Source organism: Pogona vitticeps, chromosome 1 (assembly GCF_051106095.1).
Source record: "Pogona vitticeps strain Pit_001003342236 chromosome 1, PviZW2.1, whole genome shotgun sequence".
NCBI classification, from domain to species: domain Eukaryota; kingdom Metazoa; phylum Chordata; class Lepidosauria; order Squamata; family Agamidae; genus Pogona; species Pogona vitticeps.
The window spans coordinates 323,539,839-323,566,713 of record NC_135783.1 but is presented as its reverse complement, the minus strand read 5'-3'; the positions used below and the strand labels follow the sequence as shown (position 1 = coordinate 323,566,713).

The following is a 26,875-nucleotide window of genomic DNA, read 5'->3' as shown; positions in this document are numbered from 1 at the left end:
GAAAAAGAATGATCAGTCTGTTTGCTCTCAACCTAATGCTTTGAAGCCATTTAAATAATTCCATTCTGGACTCCTCAGGAGCTCCCAGAAACATGATTTTTGCCATTGCTGAAGTTTTAAGGATTAAAATGCTTATATGTTTGAGGCATATCAGCAGCATTTAGCCAGTCAGCCAGTACTTACAGCTCTTTGACCCAGAAAAGTCTTCATCATTTTCCCACAGTATTGGGTACTTTGAAGGAATCTCGCCCCTCTGCTGGTGAAGAGGCAACTGCTGGCCACATCACCTTTACTAACTCTTTAAAAATGCTATTATAGCAAATCCATCACATCCTACAATATGCTTCCCTGAGTCCCACTTCTTCCTTATCACCAATCCTGGGAAATCTCAATTTCCCCCCCCCCATTCCCTCATCCACTACTGCACCCGTTACCTATTTTAATTCCCTTTCCCACCAGTTTATCCTCCTTTCTTCCCCACTCACCCACCATTGTTTTAATGTGCTTTCATAAGCAGTTAAAAGTACTAGTCTGCATGACTAACACTTAGCTCTACAGGACATCTGTTGTTAATGATCTTCATTTTTAGGAGCTTGTGTTTCCATATACCAGCAGAAAAAAGCAATAGATGAAACAACATTTAGGACCAGTTTGTGCATGAGAAAGATTGTTTGAGAAAGATAGCATCAAATGACTACTTGCATGTATGAATGAGCCATGATTTTTTTTTTTTTTTTACTTTCATATCACCTGTGTGCAATTCTGTTCATGCATTGGCTGCTGGTCATCATACACACAGTCAACCATAAAGAAGTCACAGGATGCCGATGTTTATAGAGCCTGGCTTTTAAATGATACTTAAAAGCACTTAAAATGATCAAACTTGTGAAAAATGACTGATACCTATAGTTACCAGTCCACCTACATATTGCAGAGCCCACTCATTAATGCTCTTTGCTTTTTTACCATAGCTTGCTAAACCAGTCATTTGTGGGATCTGAATCAATTCTAAATGTTTCTGCCTCTTCCCCACATCTTCCTTGCAATGCAAACATTCTGCAGTTGCTAAGGGCTTGGATTAACCACTCGCAGTGTCATACAAATGTTTTGCAGGCCATTTACTCCTTGAAAATAGCAACAAGAGTGAAGGAGCAAAGAAGAAACTAAATTAATTAATTCATCATAAAGCAAATGCAAATCTCATTTTATCTAGCAACCAAAGGCATACATTATTCAACGGTCTCCCACTGGCAAGGAAGACATACACAGAGAAGGGCTGACTAGCTATTGAGGCCAGCCTTGAACAAGCTACTGAGCTAGCAAGGAGCTAAACAGTCTTGGTAACAATTCTAGAGGCCAGAAAGCCATACTCTGTCTGGACATCTAATGGGCCCAACACATGAACACAAACACACACACACTTAACAGCAATACTGAATTTTCTTTAGCTTGTAAAATCAAACTATACCATATGGGTCAGACAGAATTAAAACTTTCCTCCCTTTGTGGATTGTTAAGTGAAAGAGCAGATGGTAACAGCAGCCATGAAAGCAGACACCTGCTTCTTGGGAGGAAAGCAATGACAAACCTAGACAGCATCTTAAAAAGCAGAGACATCACCTTGCCAACAAAGGTCCACATAGTCAAAGCTATGGTTTTTCCAGTAGCGATGTACGGAAGTGAGAGCTGGGCCATAAAGAAGGCTGACTGCCTAAGAACTGATGCTTTTAAATTGTGGTGCTGCAGGAGACTCTTGAGAGTCCCCTGGACCGTAAAGAGAACAAACCTATCCATTTTGAAGGAAATCAACCCTGAGTGCTGACTGGAAGGACAGATCCTGAAGCGGAGGCTCCAGTACTTTGGCCATCTCATGAGAAGACTCCCTGGAAAAGACCCTGATGTTGGGAAAGTGTGAGGGCAAGAGGAGAAGGGGACAACAGAGGACGAGATGGATGGACAGTGTCATCAAAACTACCAACATGAACTTGACCCAACTCTGGGAGGCAGTGGAAGATAGGAGGGCCTGGCGTGCTCTGGTCCGTGAGGTCACGAAGAGTCAGACACGACTTAACGACTGAACAACAACAAAGTGAAAGAGATTAGCAAGCTTCACATAGAAGATATTTGTCATTCCAATTTAGGTTTAATTCTTTTTATTTATTTGTTTGTTTGTTTGTTTGTTTGTTTGTTTGTTTGGTGTAGTTTATTTGTTTCAAGCCAGATTTGGAATGCTGGCATGCCTGTCTAGAGAAGTGTAAACATAGTTCAGGAAATCACTCTACATACTGTAAATCATGCTGCTCTGTATAATTCTTTGGTCTGGTTTCAACAGGCACAGGTTGATGCTAAAGCCAGAGGAAAACACTGGCAAGGTGATTTCATGTTTAACCCTGACATTCCCTGCAATGCCAACACAATGCTAGGAAGAGCTCACTTTATGGTTCATGAAGTAATTTTGTCAACCCTCAGAATGGCCAATATACATTTTTAAATAACCAGACAGTAAACCAGAAACCAATTACATTAAAATAAATTAGAATAGTGGAGTGCTATTTTTTAAAACAGCTTAAATCAGTGCAGAATGTTCCAAGGTAAAAAGTTTTAGGAAAGAAAAGGTACTTCGTGATGGTTATGAAATTTCTTGCAAGGAGTGTTCCAAAGTCAGGGTGCCACAACTGAAAAGGTTCAAACAAGAGTTCACTACCAGCTTCACTTTCACAGTCAGCAATCCTGGACTGTTCTATTTCTCTGTCTGAACACAATTGAAAAGCTGGTCCTCAGCAACTAAGTTATTAATGGTGTCTTCTCTTCAGCTTTGGCTAAATGAGAACATCTTATCAAACTACCATCTACAGAAATGTTTACCAATGATAACATTTTAGCCTATATCATAACTTCAGTTCAGGAAAACTTCTTTTATTTTCCTTTTTTGGAACTACTGTTACCACCTTTTGTACATGAAAAGTCTATATCTAGTAAATATATTCATTCTTCAGAGGCGGCATGATAATATCTATGCACCAGCAAACCCATCATATATGCTGGTATTTCTATGATGTCATAGTAGAAATATAAGGCCATTTGGACCTACATACTCTTTCCAACATGTCAGTCAATAAGGCAAAACCAAGCCCAGTTGCCACCGCACCAGCACTCACTGAGTGCTGTCCCCTGTTCTGACTAATTCCTGCACTCTTTATGTTTTAATATGCTTCCAGGAAAAGATAGGAGGTAGGCAGAAGTGCACACAGAGGACAGTTCATAATAGAATTCTCTATGATGGCCAAGGTGCAAGTCTAGGGAATTTTGATAAGAATTTTGTGTGCAGGTTTTCTGTTTGTGTGATTCATTAGTTATGTTAAACTTTTTTATGACAGTGAACTTCCAAAATGGAAGAGTAGGAAGTTAATGGTGCAATCCTGTGCATATCTACTGAAAAGTAAGTCCCATGGCAGTCAGTTGAGTTCATGGAAGTCAAAGTGAGGACATGATTGCAACCTAAGAGAGTTAGCAAATATGCGCCATAAAGGTATTTTAATGTTTGAAAAATGCCACAAACCACTATCTACTACAGTGTTAAACTGTGAGCAGCGTAGAGTAAAAACATTATTAGAGTTAAAGCACAGGCCACAATACGGCATGCAAGTTTCCAAGCTTGCCAGAAATTTTCATCAGGCTATATGGCAATCAAAAATAAGTGAGTCTCCCTGTGAGAAAGCCAAAAAGCTATCTAATGCTGGTTGCATTTTTAGGGGATCTTAAATAGAGTTACTTCTGGGACTCAACTTACATACATTTAATTCTATATTGCAGTGGTAGGCTTGTGGTCAGCTATGCTGGGACAGAAGGATTACTCTGGTTTATTTGTTTTGCTCTGTGAAAAAGAAATCAAGGGTAAACACAGACAGTCTGCTCTTCACTCCACTTTCTTGAGATGTGAGTCAGCAAAGCTGTCACCGGTCCAACGTCTGAGCATCTCTATCGTGCAACAAGGAAGGCAATACTGATATAAGCCAAGTGTGTGTTTTGATAAGACACCAGCTGTCTCTGTGGTCCCTATTTTTCCCTTAGTTGTTTTTGTTCACTCCCAGAGAGAGTTGTATGCCAACTTATACACATAGTGAAATTGTAAATGAATATAGCGTCAGGCTAGTCAGTGAGCTGGCATTTACTGATGAAGCCAGCTGCTGCTTCCTTCTTGCAATGAAGATGCAGGAAAATGTTCTGGTTCCCTTCCTGGTGATGAAGTCCTGTGCCTTCTATTGACTTTGAACATAACAGATGTTCCAAGGTGTGATGAACTGAATAGAGTAAGTATGTGGGCAATGACAATATAAACACTCAACCCAATTGACTTAATTAAAAAGTGAACATCAAAGAAATACAGACATACACAATGTTCCCAATTCTACAACTGTTGTCAGGATTTTTTAAAGGTTCAGAAGTATTGCCTTTAGCAAATTGCAAATTAACATTAAATACCACCTCGAAATTCATCAAAATAGTTTTTAAAAGTATCTCCAATATTGTTTGAAAAATATGTCCCTTTCCAAAATTCAAATGTAATTCAAATATTAAAATTTAATTACTATGTATGAATTAAAATTACATTGAAATTAAATTAAAATTATATTGAGTTTTCTTTTGGATCCAGCAGGATATTAATTAAGGACGAAAACCTCCAAACTGTCAAACAGGTGACACAAAAATAAAGTACCTAACTAACTAACTAAATAAATAAATATCCCTAGATACATTATATGAAATTAATTTAGCTGAAATCATTTGGGCATAATCACAAGTAATGAGCACAACTGAGAAACAGTTAAATGGGACTTCATTTCACTATCTTCAGCAGGAAAGTTGCAAGTAATCTTTGCATTTTAAGATCAGAATGAAAGAATTTGACATATTAACAGTGGGGCAGAAAAGTCAAACACTGCCAGGACAATGCTGTAGACAGTCTAAAAACAGAAAAGTATAGTAGTGCTCAAAAATGCATGCTGCAAGATAAGACTGAATCGCACAGCCAAGAGATAAAATGTATGACCACAGACTATAGGGTCATAGGGAGCTATGGATCAGAAATACAGAGACTGACTGGTACTTTAAGCACTGGAGGAGAGTCACCTTCCAGTCACCAGTTAACTATGAAACTCACTGGGTGGTTTTGGATTAGCTGCTGTCTCTCAGCATAACCCAGATCACTGAGTTATTGTGCAGAGGGCCATGCATGCTTTCTTGAGCTCCTTGAAGGAAAAGTGGGGGAGCTGTTAAATCTAGTAAATTAAATAAAAGGTGAATCAGAGTTCTAAATAGAGGAATAGGATGCTTGGAATAATTATTCTTAATGATTTCTCTCCTACTTCAATATGCAAGATGCTTCACCCACCTTCCCTCTCTGATTCATTCTCACACTGACCCTCTTTACATTACGGGGCAGCTGTGATTTGTATCCAGGTCCAGGTCTTAGTGTGTTAGATCACACTAGGCTTAGGAGTATGTCAATATCCGTTGGAAAGCAGAGGGGAACAAAACAGCAGGTCAATATTTTTAGAAATGCTCATCTCCTGCTGTTTCAAGTGAGAGTATAAACTGAGGGCAAGAAAGCAATGCTCATTACAAGGATAGTGCATGCCAGGATGGAGCATTCACAACTAATGTCAGAAGAGAAATAGGAAAGGCTAAGAGGAAAGTATAGGATTAGTAGAGTGTCTGAATTATCATTTTCAGGAAATGCCCGTTACCTCAGATGCAATGCTTTTTCAACAGAGTAAATTTGTACATATTACTTCCCAGGTTTTATATCACACCCCCACCTTGCAACTCTCTCCCCCTCTCCCCATTCATAAGAGTAAATCAAGGGGTGCACATCTTTGCATGACACAGAGCTTGAGAATGTTTTTTGTTTCCTTGATCTCCAGCCTGGGAGATTCTGCTGTCCAAGTAAAATAATAATAATTAACTTTCGAAAACTCTCACATTACTTGCATATTACTGTATATGCTTTTCGCACAACATGACTGAAAGTGATAGGATTTGTGAATGGTGTCTGAAACTAGGTCATCTGGCCTGGAAGTTCTGCTCCTTAAACCCATGTAAAGTAAGCTGTCATTGGTCATTAGTAAGGGGGAAATCCATCAACACTCACAGTCACCTTCCTTTGATGTTTTCTCAAATATTTAATGGCATTCAACCTTTGAATGTGAAAGCAGCTTCTGGACCTGAGGCCTGGCACAAAATGTTCAACATTTTGTACCAACCTGCCATAAAAATATCCTTCAATTCTAAAGGGGGTGGGGCTCTAATTGATTCAAAGCATCTTACTGAGCAAAAGGTGATTCCAAATACTTGGACCTCCTTAGCCTTAGGTTTGGCATTCTAGAACTTGGGAGCCCAAAACATCAGGAAGGGCAAAGGTTTCCTACTCCTTTAAAGCACCAGAGAACATCAACCACAAGTCCATGCTTCCAGCTCAAGCAACCACAACTAAAACGTCTCACAGAACTATCTGTATTTCCTTTAAAGCACTGGTTTCCAACCTTGGCTCACCAGGTGTTCATGGACTAAAATTCTCAGAAGCCTCCACCACGAGATGTGCTGAGCAAGATTTCTGGGATTTGCAGTCCAAGAACATCTGGGAACTCAAGATTTGGAAGCACTGCTTTAGAGTTTAAGAGTGGGGAAGATATTCATGGTATGTTGAGCTTCTTTGTTCAAATAGGCAATCTAGACTACAAAATTAAACATCTGTACATTGTAATTGTTCCTTGACATTTAATCAGCAGCTTTAGTCACTTCACTCTGCCTTTTCTCTGCCTGCACTGACAGACCCCTGTAGTTCCCTGAGGTAAGAACACTGTTTTGTACCTGCTGACTCCTCCACTCTACATTTACTCCTGCAACAACACTGTGAAGGAAGGCAGGCTGAAACACAGTGACTGGCCCAAGGTCGGTCAGTCAGTTTTACTGCTCCAGGGTGACCAGCACTCAATTCTCCCAGTCCAGCATCCTAACCCTTATACTACACTAACTGCTCCACATGGTAATTTTAACTCCACTACTTACTAGAAATTTAAATATTTTAGCAACCCTAAGCACGCTTATTTAGAAGTTAACCCCAATATGGTGTGTAGCTAGGAGGCAGGAGAGCTGGCTTCAAACTTCGCTGTGCCATACAAACTTGGGGTGGCGAATACCTCATATACTGCCAACATAAATTGGAAACAGCTGTAGGGCGCCCAACAAGACCCCAAAAAGCATTTAGGACTTGCTTTCTGGGGAAGTGAAAAGACGATTTCCCTCGTTGTTTGAAACACATCGTGTTAAACCTCTTTCAGGAAAGTAACAAGTGGAAAGAATTTCACTCTCTTGACTTGCCCCTTCCCCTCGTCTATGCCCCGCACTTGGAGGTGGGGGAGGATCGTGGAGCCCCTACTGCCTATTGGATGCTGCGTTTGCCGCTACAAGCTCGCAGCATTTAGGAGGGGAAACGAGACAGTTAAAGAACCGCCCCGAGTTACGCGGCCAGAGCTTTCCCTCTAGCCAAGGAAGGAAGGAAGGAAGGAAGGAAGGAAGGGACGAGCGGAGGGCGCCGCTCAGATTCTAGAATCTCGGCACTTCCGCCTCTTCCCCATTTAACCCTTTCCCGATCAGGCGACAGCGATGGAATTAGAAAAGTCTCTGGCAGCTTCGCGCAACCTCAGCCTATGTTTCTACACCTGTGGGAGGGGAAGTACAAGGGCTGCAGATGCAGAAGAAGGGATAGCGCGAAAGGCAGGGAAAGAGACACTGCCTGCCCAGATCCAGACTGTGTGCCCGCCTCCGCCTGCCCTCCTCCTTTCATCTCTGCCTTCAGAGGCTCTCTTAGGGCATTTTAGTCCCTTCCCTTCCTCCTCTCTGGCAAAGGTGCGCTACGCGTGCATATATGCAATCAATCCCCAACCGATTTAGTTCCCATTTTTTCGCAAGGAGCAAAATACCTAGAAAGACACAGAAAGGCACCAAGAGAAAAGTGTTTTTCAATTTAGAAACCCGGGCGAGCTGCCTGACAACTTTATCAAATATAACTGAGCATGGATTATGTCAGTGATGGCGATGAATATCCGAGATTGAGCGGCACACACTCCGTTAGGCCTCTATAGGCTGGTGGGGGAAAGATAAGGATGAGGGAAGTTCCCAACAAGGCTTCGGGTTGGAGACGGGACTCTGCTTGGGGCATAAAACTGGGGCCCCGACCTCAGGGCCATTTAACTTGCTAGCAAGTGGTTCAGAACTCAGCGAAACTGACGTCTGAGTTTAACACGCTACCCACAGATGGTGTCCGGCTGTGGATCTACCACAGGCGAAAAGACGACAGGCTAGCTGGTGAAGGACGGCTCCCTTTCGCTAATGGTTGAATCAGGGAATCAGACCATGCCAAGGATTGGCGCTGGACTGGGCTCAGTTATAAAGAAGAAAGCGGGAGAAGCCGCCCTTGAGCAGACACAAACTTGCACTCAGACGTAGTACAGTTACAGTAGTTAAGACTGGCACAGCGACTCCATCAACATTTGGGATTGTGACAGCGTCCAAAGCAAATAGCACAACTTCTTCATCTTTAACCCTACTAGCACTTCTCTTTCGTATTTTAGGATTAGACCTCAGGGACAATGCAGTGCTTTCCCCCCCCCCGCGCCCCAAAAGTGGTCTTGAACTGCAGGGACTCCATAGGAAACTGAAGTGCCATCTCGTGTTTCTTAGAGGGCTTATACCTTCATCAAGGTATCATCATCTTCCCCCGACCCGCTCGTGATTATCTTTTCTGGTAGCATTTGCTAAGAGAGTCACATGCGCCAGAGAGGGTTGCATCCCAGATACGGGTTGGCTCTCGTGAGAACACAAGCATCCCTCGCAACCCTTTTTCTTCCGGCAGAAAGCTTCTCTGAAACCCACACTATATAAGGATGCCTTCAAATGTGTCTCCCGTCCTACATTTGCGGCGGGGGGGGGGGGGGAGAGGAAACCTAGCATCTTGTAGTTCGAGGTGAGGGAAAGTGAAGCTGGTCTCGAATTTGTTACTGGGGGGCGGGGGAGACTCTGCGGTCTTTCCCACTTGTATGAATGACAAGACACAGATATACAGTAGGGGGGTAAGCTCCACTCCCCGCATCCCATCTGTCCCCTGCCTTACAGTATATACAAAGAGCCCAAGGGTAATAACGGGGCGCTCCTGAGAATCCGCCGGCGGTCCTATTCGTTTCCTTCTCGGGGGTAAACAACCTAGAAGACGGGATTTCAAGTAAATGGACGTGGGGGCGGGGGAGAAGAGATCTCAGGTGTCCCTCGCCGCGAAGTCTGTCGCCTGTCAGGGTCAGACGAACAAACAGCCTCTGGGTACGATTCCTCCCTCAGCGCAACTACTCCCACCCACCCCCATTCCTCCTCCTCCTGGCTTTTTCCCTTTCCCGCACACAGGCAGCGCCGTGAGAGGTGGCGGGGGGGGGGGGGGAGAGCTCCCTTCCTTCCTTCTTCCTTCCTTAGCCCGGCTCCTTTCCAGCCCAGAAGAGCCGTTTCTTGGCACCTTTCCACCAGCCGTCAACAGCAGCAACAGCCCCGAAACGGGAGAGGCCTTCTGGGTTTCCCGCCAACGCGGGAGCAAATGGAAGGGTACCACCACACACCGGAGCAACAAGGAGCGCGGGCGGGGGGGGGGGGGAGAGAAGAGGAGCCTCGGAGCGGGTTGGACTGACTGGAGCAATGGCGCCGTTCGGCTCCTGAGAGGCAGCTTTGAGGGAGAAAGTTTTCTTCTCTGTTTTCTGTGGGTGGCTTTTAAACGGGAAAATTGATTCGTGTGAAAGAGAGGGAAGAAGCAGAAGAGAGAGAGAGAGAACCGCAAAGCTTATGGGCTCATCCGGATCCCTCCCTGTCCGGCTTGACTTCCTTCCTCTCTCACTCCCCACCCCACATTGCCCCAATTCATCCCCAGCAGCTGTCCTCAGACTTGGCCAAGGAAAGGAAGGGAAAGAAGAAGAAACCCACCGTGTCCTCCTCGCAGGGAGACCGGGGAGCGGTAGATAGAGATAGGCACGGAGTGATGCTTGCTGCCATGGAAATGATGCTCTTGCTGAGCCTGCGAGGCGGACGACGAGGAAGAGGAAGAAGAGGAGGAGGAGGAGGAAGAGGCTGGCAAATCCACGCTGGAGGAGCTGCTCCACACAGAGCTGACGATACATCCCCCACAGAGGAAGCACATCCACAGAGTCCAGGCGGGACAGCGTCCCGGTGCTAGTCTCAAGGCAATGCGATGCATGGCTAAATGCACGCGGGGTGGGTGGGTAGGTGGGGTGGGGGAGAGAAGGACTACGGACCACGACCACCGGGCGGTTCAGATTCCAGTTGGGTAAAGAGGAGATGGTTCATGATGCCGAGGGCCCCATCCTCCTCAGCTGCAGCGAAGACCAGAGTCGCTTCCGAAGTCGGAACGTGTAAGGCTACGAGAGGTGGGCCAGGAAAGGGTTAAGCAGCCAACCGACGCAAGAGAGAGAGAGAGAGAGAGCAATTTAAGCAAACCGCCGCTGGATCCTCCCCGGATCAGGTTCGGCTCTTTCTTTGGATTCGGGCTCCTTTCAGACGCGCCAAGCTTCCAGGAGAGATCAGTGGAGCCACGCGCACGAGGAAGAACAGGATCTCTTTTCTGTCCAGTTCAGATTCCTCCTTCAAGCTGACAGGATCCTCAAGGATTTCCCTTTTACCGTCCCTGTCCCCCTGCTTTAGCTGGAGAAAGGAAAGGGAGGGATTTTTTTTAAAAAAATAATAATAATAAATAAGCCAGAGACCTTGCAAAGATTATGAATCTTTTTTGTGGTTCATCCCAATTCCAAGTTGCTGGTTTTGGTTTGTTGGGTTGCTTCTCCGCCGGCAAATGTTGCGCTGCAGACTCGCTCAGCCCGTTTTTTGTTTTTTTCCCGCTCTTTCACACCTACATGCGCGCGCGCGCCCCCGCGCACATCCACCCAAGCACACGGGCACCTCTCCACGAACACGGAATCGTGCGTTATCCTGGGATCCGGGCAGCAGCAAAGCGGAGGATGATTAACAGCGCGTGCTCTGGAATAAAGCTTGCCAGGTCTTCCCGCGTAATTGAAGAGGAGACACTCAAGAAGCAAAGGTAAAAAAAAAAAAAGGAAAGAAAAAAGAAAGAAAAAGAAAACCAAAGGAAGAAAGGAAAAGAAAAGGGAGAGAGAGAGAGAGAGAGAGAGAGAGGAAGGAAAGTCCAGAATCTACAAGAGAGGTAGAAACGGCGCTCCCTCCCTCTTTGCCCCCCCTCCCGCCCTTTTAAGGTGGAACAGGCTGCTCAGGGCCCGCTCACTTCAAGTGAAGGCAACTAGGAAGCCCAGGTGAAGTGAAGCGAGGACTTAGGAAGCCAAATTCACAAATGGGCGAGCCGCATGCAAATTGGATCACTCCAGAGAGCGAATCAGTGTCGCCCAAACACCCTGCAGAGGGACTGGCTGATGCCCTGGAAAGGAGGGGTTGAAGTCAGAACCAGCAATCCCACCCCCTCCATTCATATACAGCTTCTACTCACAAAGCAACCCCCCCACACACACACACATACTATCTGCCTTTCCCCCCTCTCATGCTGCTTTAGCTGGTGGAGCTGAAACATAGGAAAACTGACAAGGATGGTAATCAAACCTATTAGTCGCATCTAACTGGATTATTATTATTATTATAAATTATGATCATCAATACAACCCTACCTGTGCAATCAATACAAGTTTTTTTAAATTAATAAATGTTGGCAGAAGATTCCGCTCCACAGCTGATATGAGGCGCATTATTCTCCTAGAAATCCCTTTCATCTGGATTTCTTTGAACAGCAGTCTAAGAGAACACTTGGTATAATCCTCCTCCTAATGTCTCATCCATCTGACAGCCTACACCTCACCGCCAGTGACTTGGGGCCGGGAGGGGACAAATGAAGAGCTCTAACATAAAGGGTAAAAAGCCCACACATGGTAAAGTATATAAGGTGAGAGAACGGACTGAATTTTGTAAGTGTTGGAGTGTTCTGTCTCTCTCGCACTCACAGACTTTTGATTACTTTTCCATACAACTGAGATTCTGCCTTTTAGAGCAGGGGAAAACTAGCCTTTGCAGACAGAGGAGAGGAACCATCTCTTCTGTAAAAGCACAGCACTGGACAACACGCTGATGTGCCATTCTGGAACCCCCAAAGGGTGTTTTGGCTGCATTCCAGTCCCATCCTGACCCTTTTTCAGAAATGGCTTTTTGAAATGTAATTACATTTTTATTGTTGCCAGCCCCAAGGGGTAGAGGAAACAGGAGATAGATCTTTATTTAGGCAGAAGAAGGGAGCGGAAAGCAGCCTGAAGGCAGGCAGAAAGGAGGAGCTGGATAAAGAGGGGGTGGGGTGGAAAAGAAGTTATGTTCCCCCCCCCCCCAAGAGTATCTTGTCTACAAGGAGGTGCATCAGATATTCCTTCTCTTAATGAATATATAAATGAATTGAGAAGGGGAGTATTTAGATTGCTTTTAGAAACCCTCTCTATCTGCTTGGTTCCTATAGTGGGGTTATGAGCAAAAGGATAGGACCAGCACTGTTGGCTAACTTGTCTGTGGCACAGATTGGGGCTTTAAAGTGGGGATTTTGAGCTGGATCTCATTGGGATCTGTTGCACTTAATAGCAAAGAGAACCTTGGGGAACATGGAAAAGGCAATGTAACTTACAAAAAGGGGGGGGATGTACCAGAGTGCAGTGGGTGTTCAAGACTAGGTGAAGCAAGAGGCAAAAGGGAAATCAGTAGTAACTGTGCTTGTTCAACGCCTTTTTGATGTGAAACAACAAATGCTATCCCACCCATCCACCCACCCAGCTAAGAAAATTATTTTCACACCTGAACCTGAAAACCCCATAAGCAGCCCTCCATCACACTTCTCTGCAACAAAATTACAATCATAATAAATTAAGTAGCTAAAAACTAGGAGCCAATTCATGACTATGAGTAATTATTTTAAAATCTGCATTCACTGACAATATTTTCCCCAATGTACACAAAAACAAAATGCATCAAGGTTTTCCTATAACTGCTGCACTAAACTTAAATCTAAATTATAATCCAGTCTGATAGTTTGGAATGGAGAACAAAGTGAAAATTCAGTATCTAGCTATAATTCATCACTTCTGTGTCAGCCCTACATCCCATCCAAAAGCAAATTCCCAACCACTGCAACATAATAACAATCTGGGACAAGGGATGTTGCTGCTTATGTTCTTCAGCTCCTGTAATTAATTTATTTTATTGGACTTCTACCCTGCCCATCTAGACCAAAGGTCTACTCTGGGCGGCAGAGAAAATTTAAGAGAAAATTAAAAATTCCTGCATCCTTAATGCTGTATTTCAGTGGCTCACAGTGCAATCCTATACATGTCTGCTCAGAAGTAAGTCCATCTTTAATGGGACGGACCTCCAGCTAAGGAAGTACAGAGAATCGCTGCCTTACGATCTTGCATAGTGAATTTGGAGATGTTAATTGTAATATTGTAGCCATTTGTCATTTCCTCTAAACCTCTTCAAAAACATTTTCTAAAAATAAAATGTAACACATATTTGCAAGTTTCCATTTTTAAAAGAAGGCCTTCCTTATGCGGGACAATCATGGTCTCTGTAAGGAAACCCTAGAAGATTTGCAGTCACAAATGTAGTAGGCAGCTCTGTCTCAGTTTTCTTTTATACTGGAAGAAAAATGCATGAGAACCTGGCCTGCAGCAGAACCACATGGCTACTTGCCTGCCTATTTTGGTTATAAAAGACTGCCATATAAAACAAAGCGTGCTGCTTATATACCACCCCATAGCGCTTCAAGCACTCTCTGGGCGGTTTACAATTTAATTATGCAGGCTACACATATAACTGGGAAGATCACTTATACATCCTCTCCCTCAAAAAGAGCAAATGCACCCTCCTTGAAAAGGACCAGAAAAATTGCACATGGGGACATGTATGCATAGATGCATATTTAGGAGGAATTACTAATATTGTAGTAATAGTAATACCGTGCATTTCCAGGGAAGACTGTGACCAGGTGTCCCAAGTGCCTCCTCTGTCTGTGGTTCTGGTGCTGTTGATTAAAATTTGTTGCCCTTTTCTTTTGTATGGTTCTTTACCTTTAAATTGGATTTGGACTAAACAACCATATAACTATAAGGCTGCCTTCTGTTGGGGTGATTGCAACGTCACATGCTTCCTCAAGGAGGTTTGGCTGGGGTGACTTTTCTGATCTGGGGTGACTGTCAGTCACTAACAACAATAACCAATAGTTCCTTCCCTAGCCCTGATTCAATGGGAACTCTGCCTCTCAGCTCTCCCTCTCAGTAGTCTGTTGGAAGTCTGTTGAAAGCAATGAATCTGTTGAGGCCTGTTGTGGAATGTCAGTCAGCACTGTTTTGTAAGTTTGATCTATTCAGATTTGTGAGTAATGAAACCTTTTGTTCTCTCTATTACTAGTAATGACTTGGAGTGAGTTATTGACACCGTAAGTGCCAGTAGATGAGAAAAAAAAGGTTGTGGTCTACTCTGGGGAACTTGAAGCTAATTCTGCTCTGGGAATCTCTGCAGTTGTCCTGTGCCGCTAGAGGAATTTAAGCAGAATTTCAAAACTCTGCAACAACAAATAAGCTTTTCTTCTGTAAAATATGATCATGTTCAATATTATTCTAAATGGAGTTAGATGAAATAAACCATGAACATTTACTGTTTTAAACTTGAATGGGCAGAATGGCAACCCCTTTCAGGAGTGGGGAACATCTAACTGTTTAACTCAGAATTTGAAAGCAACTTGCTACAAGCAATATTATTACAAATTTTTCTTGTGTAAACAATAACGTTTGTTTATCCATTTTCCTCACTGGTGGAAGGTGAGGCTAAAACATTTTCCTGATGAGTTTTTTTCCTTCAGTTTCTCTCTCTCTTTTTTAAAAAAATAGCTAAGATAAATAAAAATGTGACACACATTAATACAAGTTAGTGTGTTTTGGAACAGAAATGGCAACCCATTACTCCCTGGGTTTTTTTATTAACTAATTGCAGTACAAACTGAAAAGTAATTTTCAAATCTCCCCTGTATATGTTGTTGGAGAGCAAATCTCATTAGCCCTAGTTATTATAGTGAGACTTGGAGGCAGCTGTAGTTCAGCAACATCTGGAGGGACATATAATCCCAATCTTTGCTCTTGCAGGAGTAACAGGAAAGCCAGAAAGAGCATGAGATATGTGTCATACTGGGACTACCAGTTGCAATGGTACTAAATGCCCCTGATGTTTCAGGAGTATTAAATGCAGGCAGAAGCCACCTTAATCATGCACGGTGAGCTACAAAATGGTGGGTGAGCTCTATCAAATTGGAAAAGGGTCTCTGATTTTGACAAGCACCATGCAGAGGCTTAAAGAATGTTTATAAAAAGTAAATTAAAGCCAACAATGCAAGGCTGACTATAAATACATCAAGGAATTTCTGGTGACACCATAAAGCACTGGGACTTCACTCTGGTTTTGTTTATTTGATGTCAGTGGATATATTTACTGCTTCGTAATTCATGGGTGACTCATATATCTCGCAGCAGCATCATTACAGGAAGGGGCAGATTTCAATTGTATTTTCCCCCTCTTGGGTACACTAGAAGATAATGTTTGAATAATGCTGTTCAAAGGGATTTCCAGCTTTGATATCATCATGTGTGTGTGACTAAGGCAGAGACAGAGAAAAGACACAGGTTAAGAATATTAGAAAACTATAAAATTAGACATTCCTAATGAAGATTTCCCTTATCTCAATGTTTTACAACTAGCAACATGACTTTCAAGTGGTTAGAATGTGCAAAAGTTTCTTTTTTGGGGAAACTAGAATGCAAAGAATCTCATAACCAGCGTATCCAGTGGCTCAGCTTACTGGGGAGTGAGGGCTGGAGACTTTCAACCAAAAAATATCCCCAGGCATGGGTATGTAAATACAATCAGTAAAGATAGGCTGAGCCAAGTATGCATGCTTCTTCAGCTGGTTTTGCTCAAATATTTTTGGCTCTTGGCACCGGTTTTTACAAGAGTTGCCACCTACTTTTCTGATATTGCTCCTCTGTCAAATCAAACTGTATGACAGGTAGAAAACTAATATTTCCAAATCTCTGCAATTCAGCTGTCAGATAAGCAGCAGAGGACAGAGTGTGGTTATTTATTTGTTGGCTGCTGATACCACCTTAGTGAGAACATGCAAACAGATGAGATAAAAAGTGACAGGGCTGGTGTAGTGATGATAAGAGTGGGACATTTTGGGTTAAGGGGGTCTATGTCCTGCAAAGCTTTAAGATTGCTGCACAAGTCCTTAGTGAGGATACAGCCAACCCTAGCCAGGTGATTCCCAATGTTCCAGGGCTTGCTTGGCATGATGGAGGGCATAATGAGGGGAAAGTCGAGGTAGATGGCGGACTCAGTAGAGGGAAAATAGCATTTTTTCTGTCCTGAAGTGACTGCAATGGCTAGCAAGTTCAAGGAATTGTTCCACTACAAGTTCACTTCCTTGTGGAAGGAGGAGGAGGACATTCTAGCACTTTCTCGGCATCCTGAATTAAACAGCAAGCAATGGATATTAAGGAGCAGCAAGTGGGGGGGCAATGCCAGTCCACTTTCCATCACAAGCACCAGCAACAACTTGTGAGGAACATCCAATAGGCACTTGAGGAGTCACACAGAGCAGGAAGAAATTAGCAATGTTGCCTTCACAGCAGTCCCAGTACAGTGGAACCTCTACTTACGAACTTAATCCGCCCCAGACAATGTTCTTTAGTTGAAACGTTCATAAGTAGAAGCTGCTTTTCCCATAGGAATGCATTGAAAACTGATTAATCCATTCCGGCCAAAGAAAAATATACCCCCCCCCCAAAATAAAACACTGCAAGCCCCTGGGGCTGCAAAAAAAAAATCCAAAAATAAACATAAACATAACGCCACCAGCCCAATCCCATCCAGCAAAAGATAAAAAAAATTAAAAAGCATGTAGACATGGTCTAGAGGGGCGAGGTAAAAATCTAATAAATAAATAAACAAAAAGTAGCACCTTATCTCCATCGCCACGACCACCGCTGCCAGGCGGCGGTGTGGAAACCCTGGCCGAGCAGCAGATGGCAGCGGAGAAAGGCGGCGCTTGTGGCAAGCCCCGGAAAAGCATCCCATGGTACTGGACAAGCCGTGCAGTGGGGGAGAAAGGTGGCACTTGCGGCGAACCCCGGGAAAGCCTGCGGCAGCGGCACTGGAAACCTGGGTGGCTGAGCCGAGCCGGGATGGTCCAGTGGCTCGTCTCCTGGCGGCAGTAGCAGCAGTGGTGGAAGCCTGGGAGACTGAGTCTCCCTTTTCCTAACCGTTGGGATAAAAGAGCTACAAAGAAGCAGCCTCTTCGCCACCAATGGTTAGCAAATTTAAATTTCCCGCCCTTTCCCCCTGTCTTTTTTTGTTCTTATGTTGAAGCTCCATTCGCAAGTAGAAGCAAAATTTTGCAAACAGAGCTGTTCGTAAGCTGGATTGTTTGTAGGTAGAGGTTCATTGTAGTTCTATTCTAGAATCCAAGTCCCTCACCCCTGCAACTACAGGGCAAACTTTTTAGGACACAGTCTTGCAAGTGTGGCAGGGTCCTGTCCTCCAGAGATACCACCCCAGAGAAGAGACAGGGCAGAGGCAGAGGCATACATGCAAGAGCCTTGCAAGCCCGAAGAGACTGATCCCTTGTCTTGCTGAGCTGAGAAGGAGTCTGTTTTGGGGAGGTCTGGGCAAGGTGGCAGTGGGACTGCTGTCTTGCCGACCATGTAGTGTACCCAATGAGATAATGTTCTCTTAGACAGGGGACATTGCCAGTCCACAATGCTCATGTCTGGAACCTGTAGAAACACTTATTTTTCTTACAATCAACCTATCACTGCTTGGCTTCTCTGAAGTCCCCTTTAAAAGAGTGAATGGCACACTCTGCTCACAGTACTAGCTATGCCATGCTTCAATCTGCTGCTCCCCTCCTTCTGACCCTCATTCTTCAAACTCCAAGATTGTGCTCACTTACTCAACTGTGCTCTGCCTCATGCTGTTCCCACCCACAACAGGCTCCAATCTGTCTGCCCATGTGACCACTCCCCAGTGTGACCTGTCTTCTGCTTCCCTGATGGCACAGGCACTTCCTGCTGGCATTCCCACTCTTCCAGGTTCAATCAGTATGCCCATTACAGTCATTTACTAATATTTAGGTAGTACATTTTATTTCCATATAATTAGTTTTGACCACACCTTTTCCCATGGTATCCAGAAAGCCTGCTATTTGCAAAGGATTCACTACCTGTGCCGAGTTTTTTTTTATCCTAGCTATTCAATTTCTCTTTTTTCTAAAGAGTTCAATATGCATGTGTTCCTTTTTTTTCTTGAGAAGGATAGGATGCAGAGCAAAGCTTGGAAAAGTTACTTTTTGGACTACAACGTCCAGAATTCTGTAGTCAGCATGGAACCCTCTGCATTTTCCAAGCACTGATATGGATGAAACAAATTTGTTTCTCAAAACTGTGTACAAGCTTTTTTTTGTGAAGCCTGTCATAGAGTGACATGCTCCCTACTGGGAACATCTGAAATATGCAGAAAATAAGCCAGGAAAAATAAAAGACACACACACACACACACCCAAACTTTAGGCCATGCAACAAATTATTTAAGTGCTAGGCAGTTAAATGAAATTGTAGGCAAAGCAAAGGTTGGTTAAGAATATTTCTTCTCTTGATGTTCTATAAATCAACAGGTAAGGCATGAATTGCTCCTGATACAAAAAAATAATGTAGAAGAATAAAATAATAAGTCGCTCTAGGGAAAGTTATTTTATGCATTAGGCTGAAAGTAAGCATGCATATGCTCGCATACTCCCTTGCTTATAAATCAATGCCTGCTGCTTCCCTTGGTGCTTATCCTGGCCTCTCTCAACTAGCGATGTTGACGAAAGGAAGCTAGGCAAGAGGAAAGCAAACTCAGCAGCAGCTAGCTTGGAAAGTATCAGATTTGATGCCATTCTCTTTGAACTTGTGATCAGTTGCAGAAAGCAAAGCCCTCAGTACTCTGGATAGCTCCCTTCATTTCTGTCTGTATTTTTAATAAGCCTTCCATATATATTCCTAGAAATGTCACTTCCCTCATCACTCTCTTTTTTCCCTCTGCTTCATCTTTCCACTGTACTGTCTAAGGTCTGTAACAGGAAGCTGCAAAAGAGGGGGTTCAGGATCATTTATTTAGCATCTGCTCTTCCTGATGAACTATGTTCCTAGGCTGCACTTCCTGAAGTCACCACGAAACATCATGACCATAAACAGAAGTGAAGCCCAGTTTTATTCAACTAATACAAACAGCACTTGATACTCAAAATGATATACTTTAGATGGGAGCATACTGATTTGATGAAGTTAATTAATCTCACTTTTATTTTAAAAATACAAGCTACTAGTTCTTCTGATTACAGAACAAAACCTGAAGACAAGTAAATTGGATACCAAGCCTTGATCACAAGGTAGTTTCCAATGTCCAAACTACTATATGTCCCAGCACAAACTGGCAATTTCTGCCCTGGTGAGTATACTGTGGTTGTGACAATTCAAGAGAAGAAGTTGCATCATAATAGCTAGTTCTGTGTCACTGATAGTTGGCTAATGATATGTCAGTGAGCAGTTGTATGGAGGCAAATTTTGAAGTTTTGGCACCTATCTTACCAATCTAAAACTCCAGCCCCTCTCTAAGACGAGTCCAAAGAGGCAACTGGTTTGGATTGGGAAGAGGGAGTGAAGTGAGAGGCAGGTGTTTTGTAAAGTTAATGGCTGTTAATTGTCCATTCAAGACTGAACAAGCCCCCGAATATTTTGCCTGACGACAGGGATAGCTTGCAACAATACACTGTTCTTGTAAAAATTCCCAAGAACACTATATTGCTGGATAAAACCTGAAGATAACAAGTGCACTTTTCGGGGGGAAAACAAAAAAACTCCCTCACCCTTTGCCAATTTCTTCATTCTTTTAATTCCCACTCCCACCATGTTTACAGCCCCTCATTGCCCACCCCTTTTCTTCACTGATGCTAAAATATCTCCAAATTATAATTTTGAGAACAATGGCTTTGAATTGCCCATTCAAGACCAACTCAAGACCAACTCCTCCCACACACAATGTTTTGCCTTCCAGAAGAAATAGCTAGTATTATTTGAATAAAACTGTTGCTGGGGAAATTCTTTTCTCTTTCCACTACTGGCATAATAGCAGGTAAGCTCAGGAAGAAGGAAATCCTGGAGAAGGTGGCAGGTGATATCACAGTCCCATCTACTCAGAAAGTTCCAGAGCTTCACTTCTGAAAGCCCTTATTCCACTATGCCACTGCCAAACAGCATGAGAGCCATGTGACCTGACTTGAAGGCCCATATTGGATGGAATGCACATTATTTTCCCACAGGTTGAGGTGTCTCATTAAGTCAGCGTCAGCATGACCATCGCCTGTCCTCACTGGAAAACAAAACAAAAATCACTGTAAACAATAGTGTTTTAACCTTTTGTGGTTTCTTATAGATTGTTGAGCTGATAGCAATGATCCACAGGGTCCCTTCCAGTTCTGCGGTTCTAAGATTATTATTAAGACATCCATGGATAAAATATGTTGCGGTGAGGAGGATACTTATTTAACAATCTTCCACTTTTATATTCTATCATTTTTAGAGCCTGAACAGCAGAGTGGGAAGGTGCTAAATCCCATTTTAGCTTCTGTTAGAGCATCTAAATGTCAACAAAAAGCCTTGTTAACTGAAATCCTTCCCAAATGTTCCTATTTCTAAATCTGATTGCTCTTTTCCCCCTATTTCTTTAAGTCACATTCTTATACTTATGCCTACCTGCTCTTAACCTACCTCAGTTAAATAGATTCATTTCCTTTCCACACACAAAATCTTTAATGCCTTTGTAGTTCTCCCTTCTGAATCCTTTCTACCTTGTCAACAGGTCTGACAAGTTGACATTACATCCAAGGCTACTGATCAAGTAACAAAGCTCCTGAGATACAGTCCAAGAAGTGACCTCTCTGTCTGGATTAGAGAACATACATGAACATGATGTGATTTATTTGAGGCTGGAGGATGAAATGCCATGCGGTCTCTTGCTTACTTTTAATGGCAAGTGTAGCCTCTTGGAAAGATTAGAAGTAGGGGGGCAGGGGGAGGACATCAAGAGGAGTGATTGCAACAACTTCCAGAATACCTCAGCTACCATGGCTATGGATGTTTGTTGGAGAATTTTGGGACTTGTAGTTTAAAAAAACCAAATCCAAATGTTCCCCATCTCTGCCCATTTTGTTAAAATGGGGGGGGGGGGGTAGGGAGAGCTAGCTAAGCCTTATTATGTTAGTACAGCACGGGATTACGTAGCTCTCCTAAGAACCAGTGCCACAGAATAAGCCTGCCAGAGCCAAGCCTCAACACCTGTTTTCCGTGTCAGGAACCAGTCTAAATTACTTTTTTTTCTTTTGCATTACAACTCCACTGTAACTTGTTACCGCAGTGATGAACCGCAATAGGGCTCACAGGTTTTCCCCCTTCCGCTTCTAGAATAGTAGTGAGGAGCTTTTACTTTTCATTAATTAATGCTATGGGAAAAAGTTAATTTTGGACTACAGCTTCAAGTGTCTACCTACTAGCATGGCCACTTTTCCAAGCTGTGATCTTGACTAAGGTCTGCTTGAAACAAGCCAACTGGAAACCATAGATTATTAAGATGGCTTGTTTAAACAAACTATAGCTATTCTTTGAGGTTCAAACAACAAGCTATCCTATGGGTTAACTGAAACTAGGAATGAAAACTGCTGAATTCCTCTGCCAAGCTAGGGCATCTGCAAGCTATGGCAGAGAAAGAGAGAAGAGAGTATGCAGACATAAAGTCAATAAGCTTTGTTCTTGTCATGATAAACTATGGTTTACGCAGCCTAGATGCGAACAGATTGTTCACATGTTCTCTTGACAAAAGTGAAAGGCATAAACAAAGCCTGATCTTGCTAGAATTTTCTTTCTTTCAACCAAAGATGGCTTGTCACTTTGATAGGGGATGCCACTGTCCAGTCCATGAGCTATCCCTTTCAGCATATGAGCTGGAAAAGTTACTGTATGTGCATTTAGCTGAGAGCAGTCTCCATTCTACCCAGTGAGACTGAATTCATGCAAAGGTTTTGGCTATGACAGATTCATATTCTGAATGTGTCAATAAATCACAACTTGCAGTTATTTCAGAGAAGGACAAATTTCTCCCATGGAAGTTTTTTGTGCAAATAGCCCACTTGTGATGCTGATGATTTCAAGATGGTTTGCCTCCCTTTCCTAGTTTCAAAGAGGAGCAAAGTATGGAAGGCATAACTGTATGGCTGACATTACATTGACATGTGTAGTTTATGCCACACATAGTTTTAGAGGAGGTGGGTGGTTGTTGATGATTTAATACCAAATATCCCAAAATGTACCAGATGTGCAAAATCAGTCATCTCTCCGAAGTAGCTGAAATAATTGTGAAGAGGGTTAGCATGAGGAGCATGTCTCCATATTAAGCTTCGTGCTAAGTACATTTTCTAGCCTGCTGAGCAAGGTGTGAAGGAAAGCAGTAAGTGTCTGCTACAGATTAATACATTCATCTCCCTTGTTATTTATAATGTTTGTGCCAAAATGTCAGGAGCCATTTCTCGGCCCAGTCCTCCCCAAGGCTCCTTGAATGTCTCTACGGTACTTGTTTTGATTCCAGCAACCTCTAGAAGAGAAAGCAATAGGAGCCCTGAATAAGATGAGCTACAGTTTCTGCCCAGATCTCTGCATTTTTGCCTGCTTTCAGATTCTACCTTTGGTTTGCTTTGTCCCAATTCTCTTTCAATACTGTGTGACTTGGTTGCCTGGTGATTAACCATCATACCAGTCTTCTTCTTTGTTTCCCCCTGGTCCTGCCATGTCATCTACTTTTTTTGACTTGTCACCAGGGTTGCTAGATCAGCATTATCCCACCCCCCTGAGATTTCTGGTACCAAAACCTGAGAATAAGGGGAGGAGGGGACATGTGTTGTCACTGGTTAAGACAGAGAAGAATTGGGACAGAAAGACCCCTTCACCCGGAATTTGCACTACTGCTGTCAGAGTCTTTGTAAAAACAAGGCTTGTGAGTCAGAAAAAAATGGTGCTCCATTCTCCTGCCTTGTTCCAAATGGCATGATGAGCCCTAAGGCTGGGGCTTTCATATTTCATGACTTCAGATCCCATAATTCTCCATTCTGGGAGTTCTACCTAACTTATACCTTACAGGCACTTAAATGTATCTCATCTGGGAGAAAAGGCTGGACTGGAAGGCTTGGAGGCTTTGCTAGGCCTACGTCCACCTTAATTTCTGTTCAGAAAGAATGCTCCTAGGTAGGGTAGGAAGCTAAGCCTAGCTAAGCTTCAGAGCCTTCCAGCTGAAGCTTTTTCTCCCAGGTGAGCAACATTTAGGTGTCTATAAGTCAGGTTGAACTCTCAGAATAGGAAATCGTGGGATTTGTAATAAAAGAAAAATCCCATCCCTTGGCCCCACTGTCAAGGTACAGTGGACCCTCTACTTAAGGAATTAATCCGTATTGGAACGGTGGCTGTAAGTCGAAAAGTCTGTAGGTCGAATCTCCATTGACCTACAATGCATTGAAAACTGATTAATCCTACAACTGGCAGTTTTTATTCTATTTTTGTTCCATTTGGGGTTTTTTTCTGGTCTGTAAGTCAATTCTCCGGCTGCAAGTCGAATCTAAATTTTGCAGCCAGAGAAGTCTGTAACTCGAAAAGTCTGTAAGTCAAGCCGTCTGTAAGTCGAGGGTCCACTGTACCAGAAAACAAAAAGATAGGGGAGGAGACTGGTTAGTTTTCTAGTGAATTACATGCACTTGGCCCTATCAAACCATTTGGAACACCTCCATGCTGAGCCACTGAGCTGTGGCACCAGCCCCTCCACTCAACAGGTAGCAATGCATTCCCAGTGCTTAGAGTTGCCTCTTACATAAAAATCATCCTTGAGTGCTGCTTTCTCTGAGATGTGCCTTTTTAACAAGAAACAGGTCCAAGCTAGCCAAGCAGCTTCTAAGACAGGGCCTTTTGCCAGTGAGTGAAATATATGTCTGTTTGTTGTTGTTTAGTTGTTGTGTCCGACTCTTGGTGACCCCATGGACCAGAGCATGCCAGGCCCTCCTGTCTTCCACTGCCTCCCAGGGTTTGGTCAAATTTATGTTGGTAGCTTTGATGACACTGTCCAACTATATAACTGTCTATAGGTGTCTGCAGATGTGGATCTGTGGCCTGGAACTCCCCATATTTTGCCTGGATAATTCTTGGATAATTCTGGGAGCTGTCATCAAAAATAATCTTACCCAATTGGTAAGCCCGAAGCAACTGAAAGGAAACAATGGCCCACCCTGAAGTTATCTGGTGTCAATGATATGCTGCTACATCCTTCTCAACAAAGGGCATACAAAAACAGATTCATAGTATCATTGTAATTCACTCCTGAAAAAAATATGCAGTTAATCTTTGTGTGGCTATTGGATATAAATACTATGCTGCTTATGATGATGACTGTAGAAAAATCTGGAGCAGCTACTGCAAAACAAATTCGGACGTCTCTTCCATTATTGTTAATGAAGGTATATCAGAACAGTGTAATAAAACAAAATGTTTATTTCAGGGGCTGCCACGCACATAATTCTGTGCCATCAGATATTAACTTTTTGAGACTCCAGATGAAACTGCATTTCTGAGAAGAGTTGATCTGGAATTTAAAAGTGTAAAATAAGTTAATGCATACATAATATGCATTAACTTATCATTTTTGGGAGAAGGTGGTCGTGCAGATTACCAGTGCAAGCCTTTATGAGAAATGCGACTCCTATTAAGAAAAATTATGGTCAGTTATCCCCCACCCTCCTTTATGGTTGAATAAATATGGTCAAATATGAAAGACTGGTATCATGGTTACTCAACCAGTGTGAAAGTGTGAGAATCATAACTAATTATTGTTCTTTGATTAATATAATGCTGATCTTATATGTATGTTTTTTTAATGTTTTCAAAGAGAACCCTGAGGTGGATGTTCATAAAACCTCAGACTGCTGAGCACATGAGAGAACAATGAATATGCCAACAAATTTCACATTTCTGTCCTTTAAAAATGGGAAGGTAAGTGATGAGTAGGTACACTGTGGATGTTCATTCAGCTAGGATCGAAATTAGGGGATGCATAAATCTGTCAGTCTTGGTCTCACTGAGCGCCCTCTTTTCCCACTGGATTTCTTATTCTCTCTTCACTCTGCATAATGAAGCATTAATCAGACAAATGTGTTGCCCATATCTCCTTTGAAACTATGCCTTCTTCAAGGCTACAAGGACAGAAAATTCCACTATAGATAGGAGAAAAAGTACTTTCAAGATTGTGTATATGTATTAATGCTGCTGGCTGGATAGCTCAGTGGTTTAGGTATCTTGCTGCAGAGCCAGAGGTTAGAAGTTTGATTCCCCACTGTGCTTCCTGGGAGAAAAGCCAGCCTGTGCAGCTATGTGCAAGCCAGGGCACCTCTAGGAGAAGAGAATGGTAAACCACTTAAGAGTATTTTCTTCCTAGAAGACCCTGGAAAAGGTAATCATAAGTCAGAATTGACTTGATGGCATACAATCATCATTATTATGTGTGTAGCTGTCAGATTGCTTCTGACCTACAGTAATCCTATAAATTGGTGACCTCCAAAAGGTTTTATTATCAACAGCCCTCCTTGGATCTTACAGACTAAAGGCCATAGCTTTCTTTACTGAGCCTATCCATGTCATGTTAGGTATTTTTTCCTTTCCGACTGTCCTCAGTTTTTCCTAGCATTATTGTACTTTTAATATTAATATTTTCCAGGAAGTAATACATTTACTTTCTAGTCACTTTCCAATGACTCTTCCTTTTTCCTGATATGCTGATATGCCCATATTTCAGGTTAGTATTAAAACATTAGGGGCAGTAATGGCTTCTAATTTACAGAGAAAGATATCTAAAATGAGCAGCATCTATGGTGTCCTATGCTGTTATTTATCTCCAAAATGAGAAAATCCCTTGAAATATTAAATGATTGGTTACAGAGAGCACAAATTGGCTGGCCTACATATTGTCTCCCTTCCCCTCTTTCCCCACCATAGTTGAAAATCAAAAATACTTATACAGTGTTCCTTCACTGAAAGAACACTTCTTTGAAGGATGCATAAATCTGAAGAGCTGATCATTTCCCTTCTTCCTCTCTTTATTTATAAGACTTCTGAAAATAAATTTCCAGCAAGGTCCTTTTTGATTTAACTAGGTGCTGCCAATCCTGCCTGTATTTCAGGTTTACATTTTTTATTGAATGGGCCTCGAATTGAAAACTAGATTTCTTTCCAATTCCCCTCACTTGTGAGGCAAGGGGAAATGAAAACGCCTGTCAGCAAAAGTAATGTGTTTAATACTGTGCCAACCCTAAACATCAGTAGAGATTTCTGTGTATTGCAAATAATTCTATCACCAACCTATATTGCTTGGCTGTGTTTTTATCTTTTGCCGTAGGATAATATCAATATTTCAAAGTGTGAGACAAGGAATGTTTTATGAGATTGATGTGTGAAAGGAGTGTGACAAATACATAAAAAAGGGCAGAGGGAAATGTCAGATAGTCACTAGAATTGCCTTCAGCTTCTATAGGGACCTGGGGAGTTTATCTTTCCCTATTGGTAGAGACCTGTTGGCTTATCCTTGGGAAATCTGTGTATTT

General features: G+C 42.8%; 1 protein-coding gene and 1 long non-coding RNA gene across 10 annotated transcripts in view; one reads left to right on the top strand and one right to left on the bottom strand.

The window, feature by feature from the left end:
* NRXN3 (neurexin 3) overlaps positions 1-26,875 on the bottom strand; it is a 1,709,419-nt gene that overhangs the window by 506,611 nt on the left and 1,175,933 nt on the right. For 7 of the 9 annotated variants that reach the window (XM_078393299.1, XM_020794338.3, XM_078393311.1 and 4 more), the window contains exon 1: positions 10,021-17,148. The exons of the other annotated variants lie outside the window; for them this stretch is intronic. In XM_078393299.1, the coding sequence (XP_078249425.1) occupies positions 10,021-10,291 (271 nt within the window). In that variant the 5' untranslated portion in view covers positions 10,292-17,148. Of the gene's footprint in view, positions 1-10,020; positions 17,149-26,875 lie in introns of those variants that run through there. 9 annotated transcript variants of the gene reach the window in all.
* The window catches only part of LOC110079356 (uncharacterized), a 39,045-nt gene continuing 23,221 nt past the window's right edge, over positions 11,052-26,875 (top strand). Inside the window, exons 1-3 of the long non-coding RNA XR_013545075.1 lie at positions 11,052-11,149; positions 11,834-14,455; positions 25,168-25,271. This is a non-coding gene — a long non-coding RNA (uncharacterized LOC110079356). The remainder of the gene's footprint in view (positions 11,150-11,833; positions 14,456-25,167; positions 25,272-26,875) is intronic.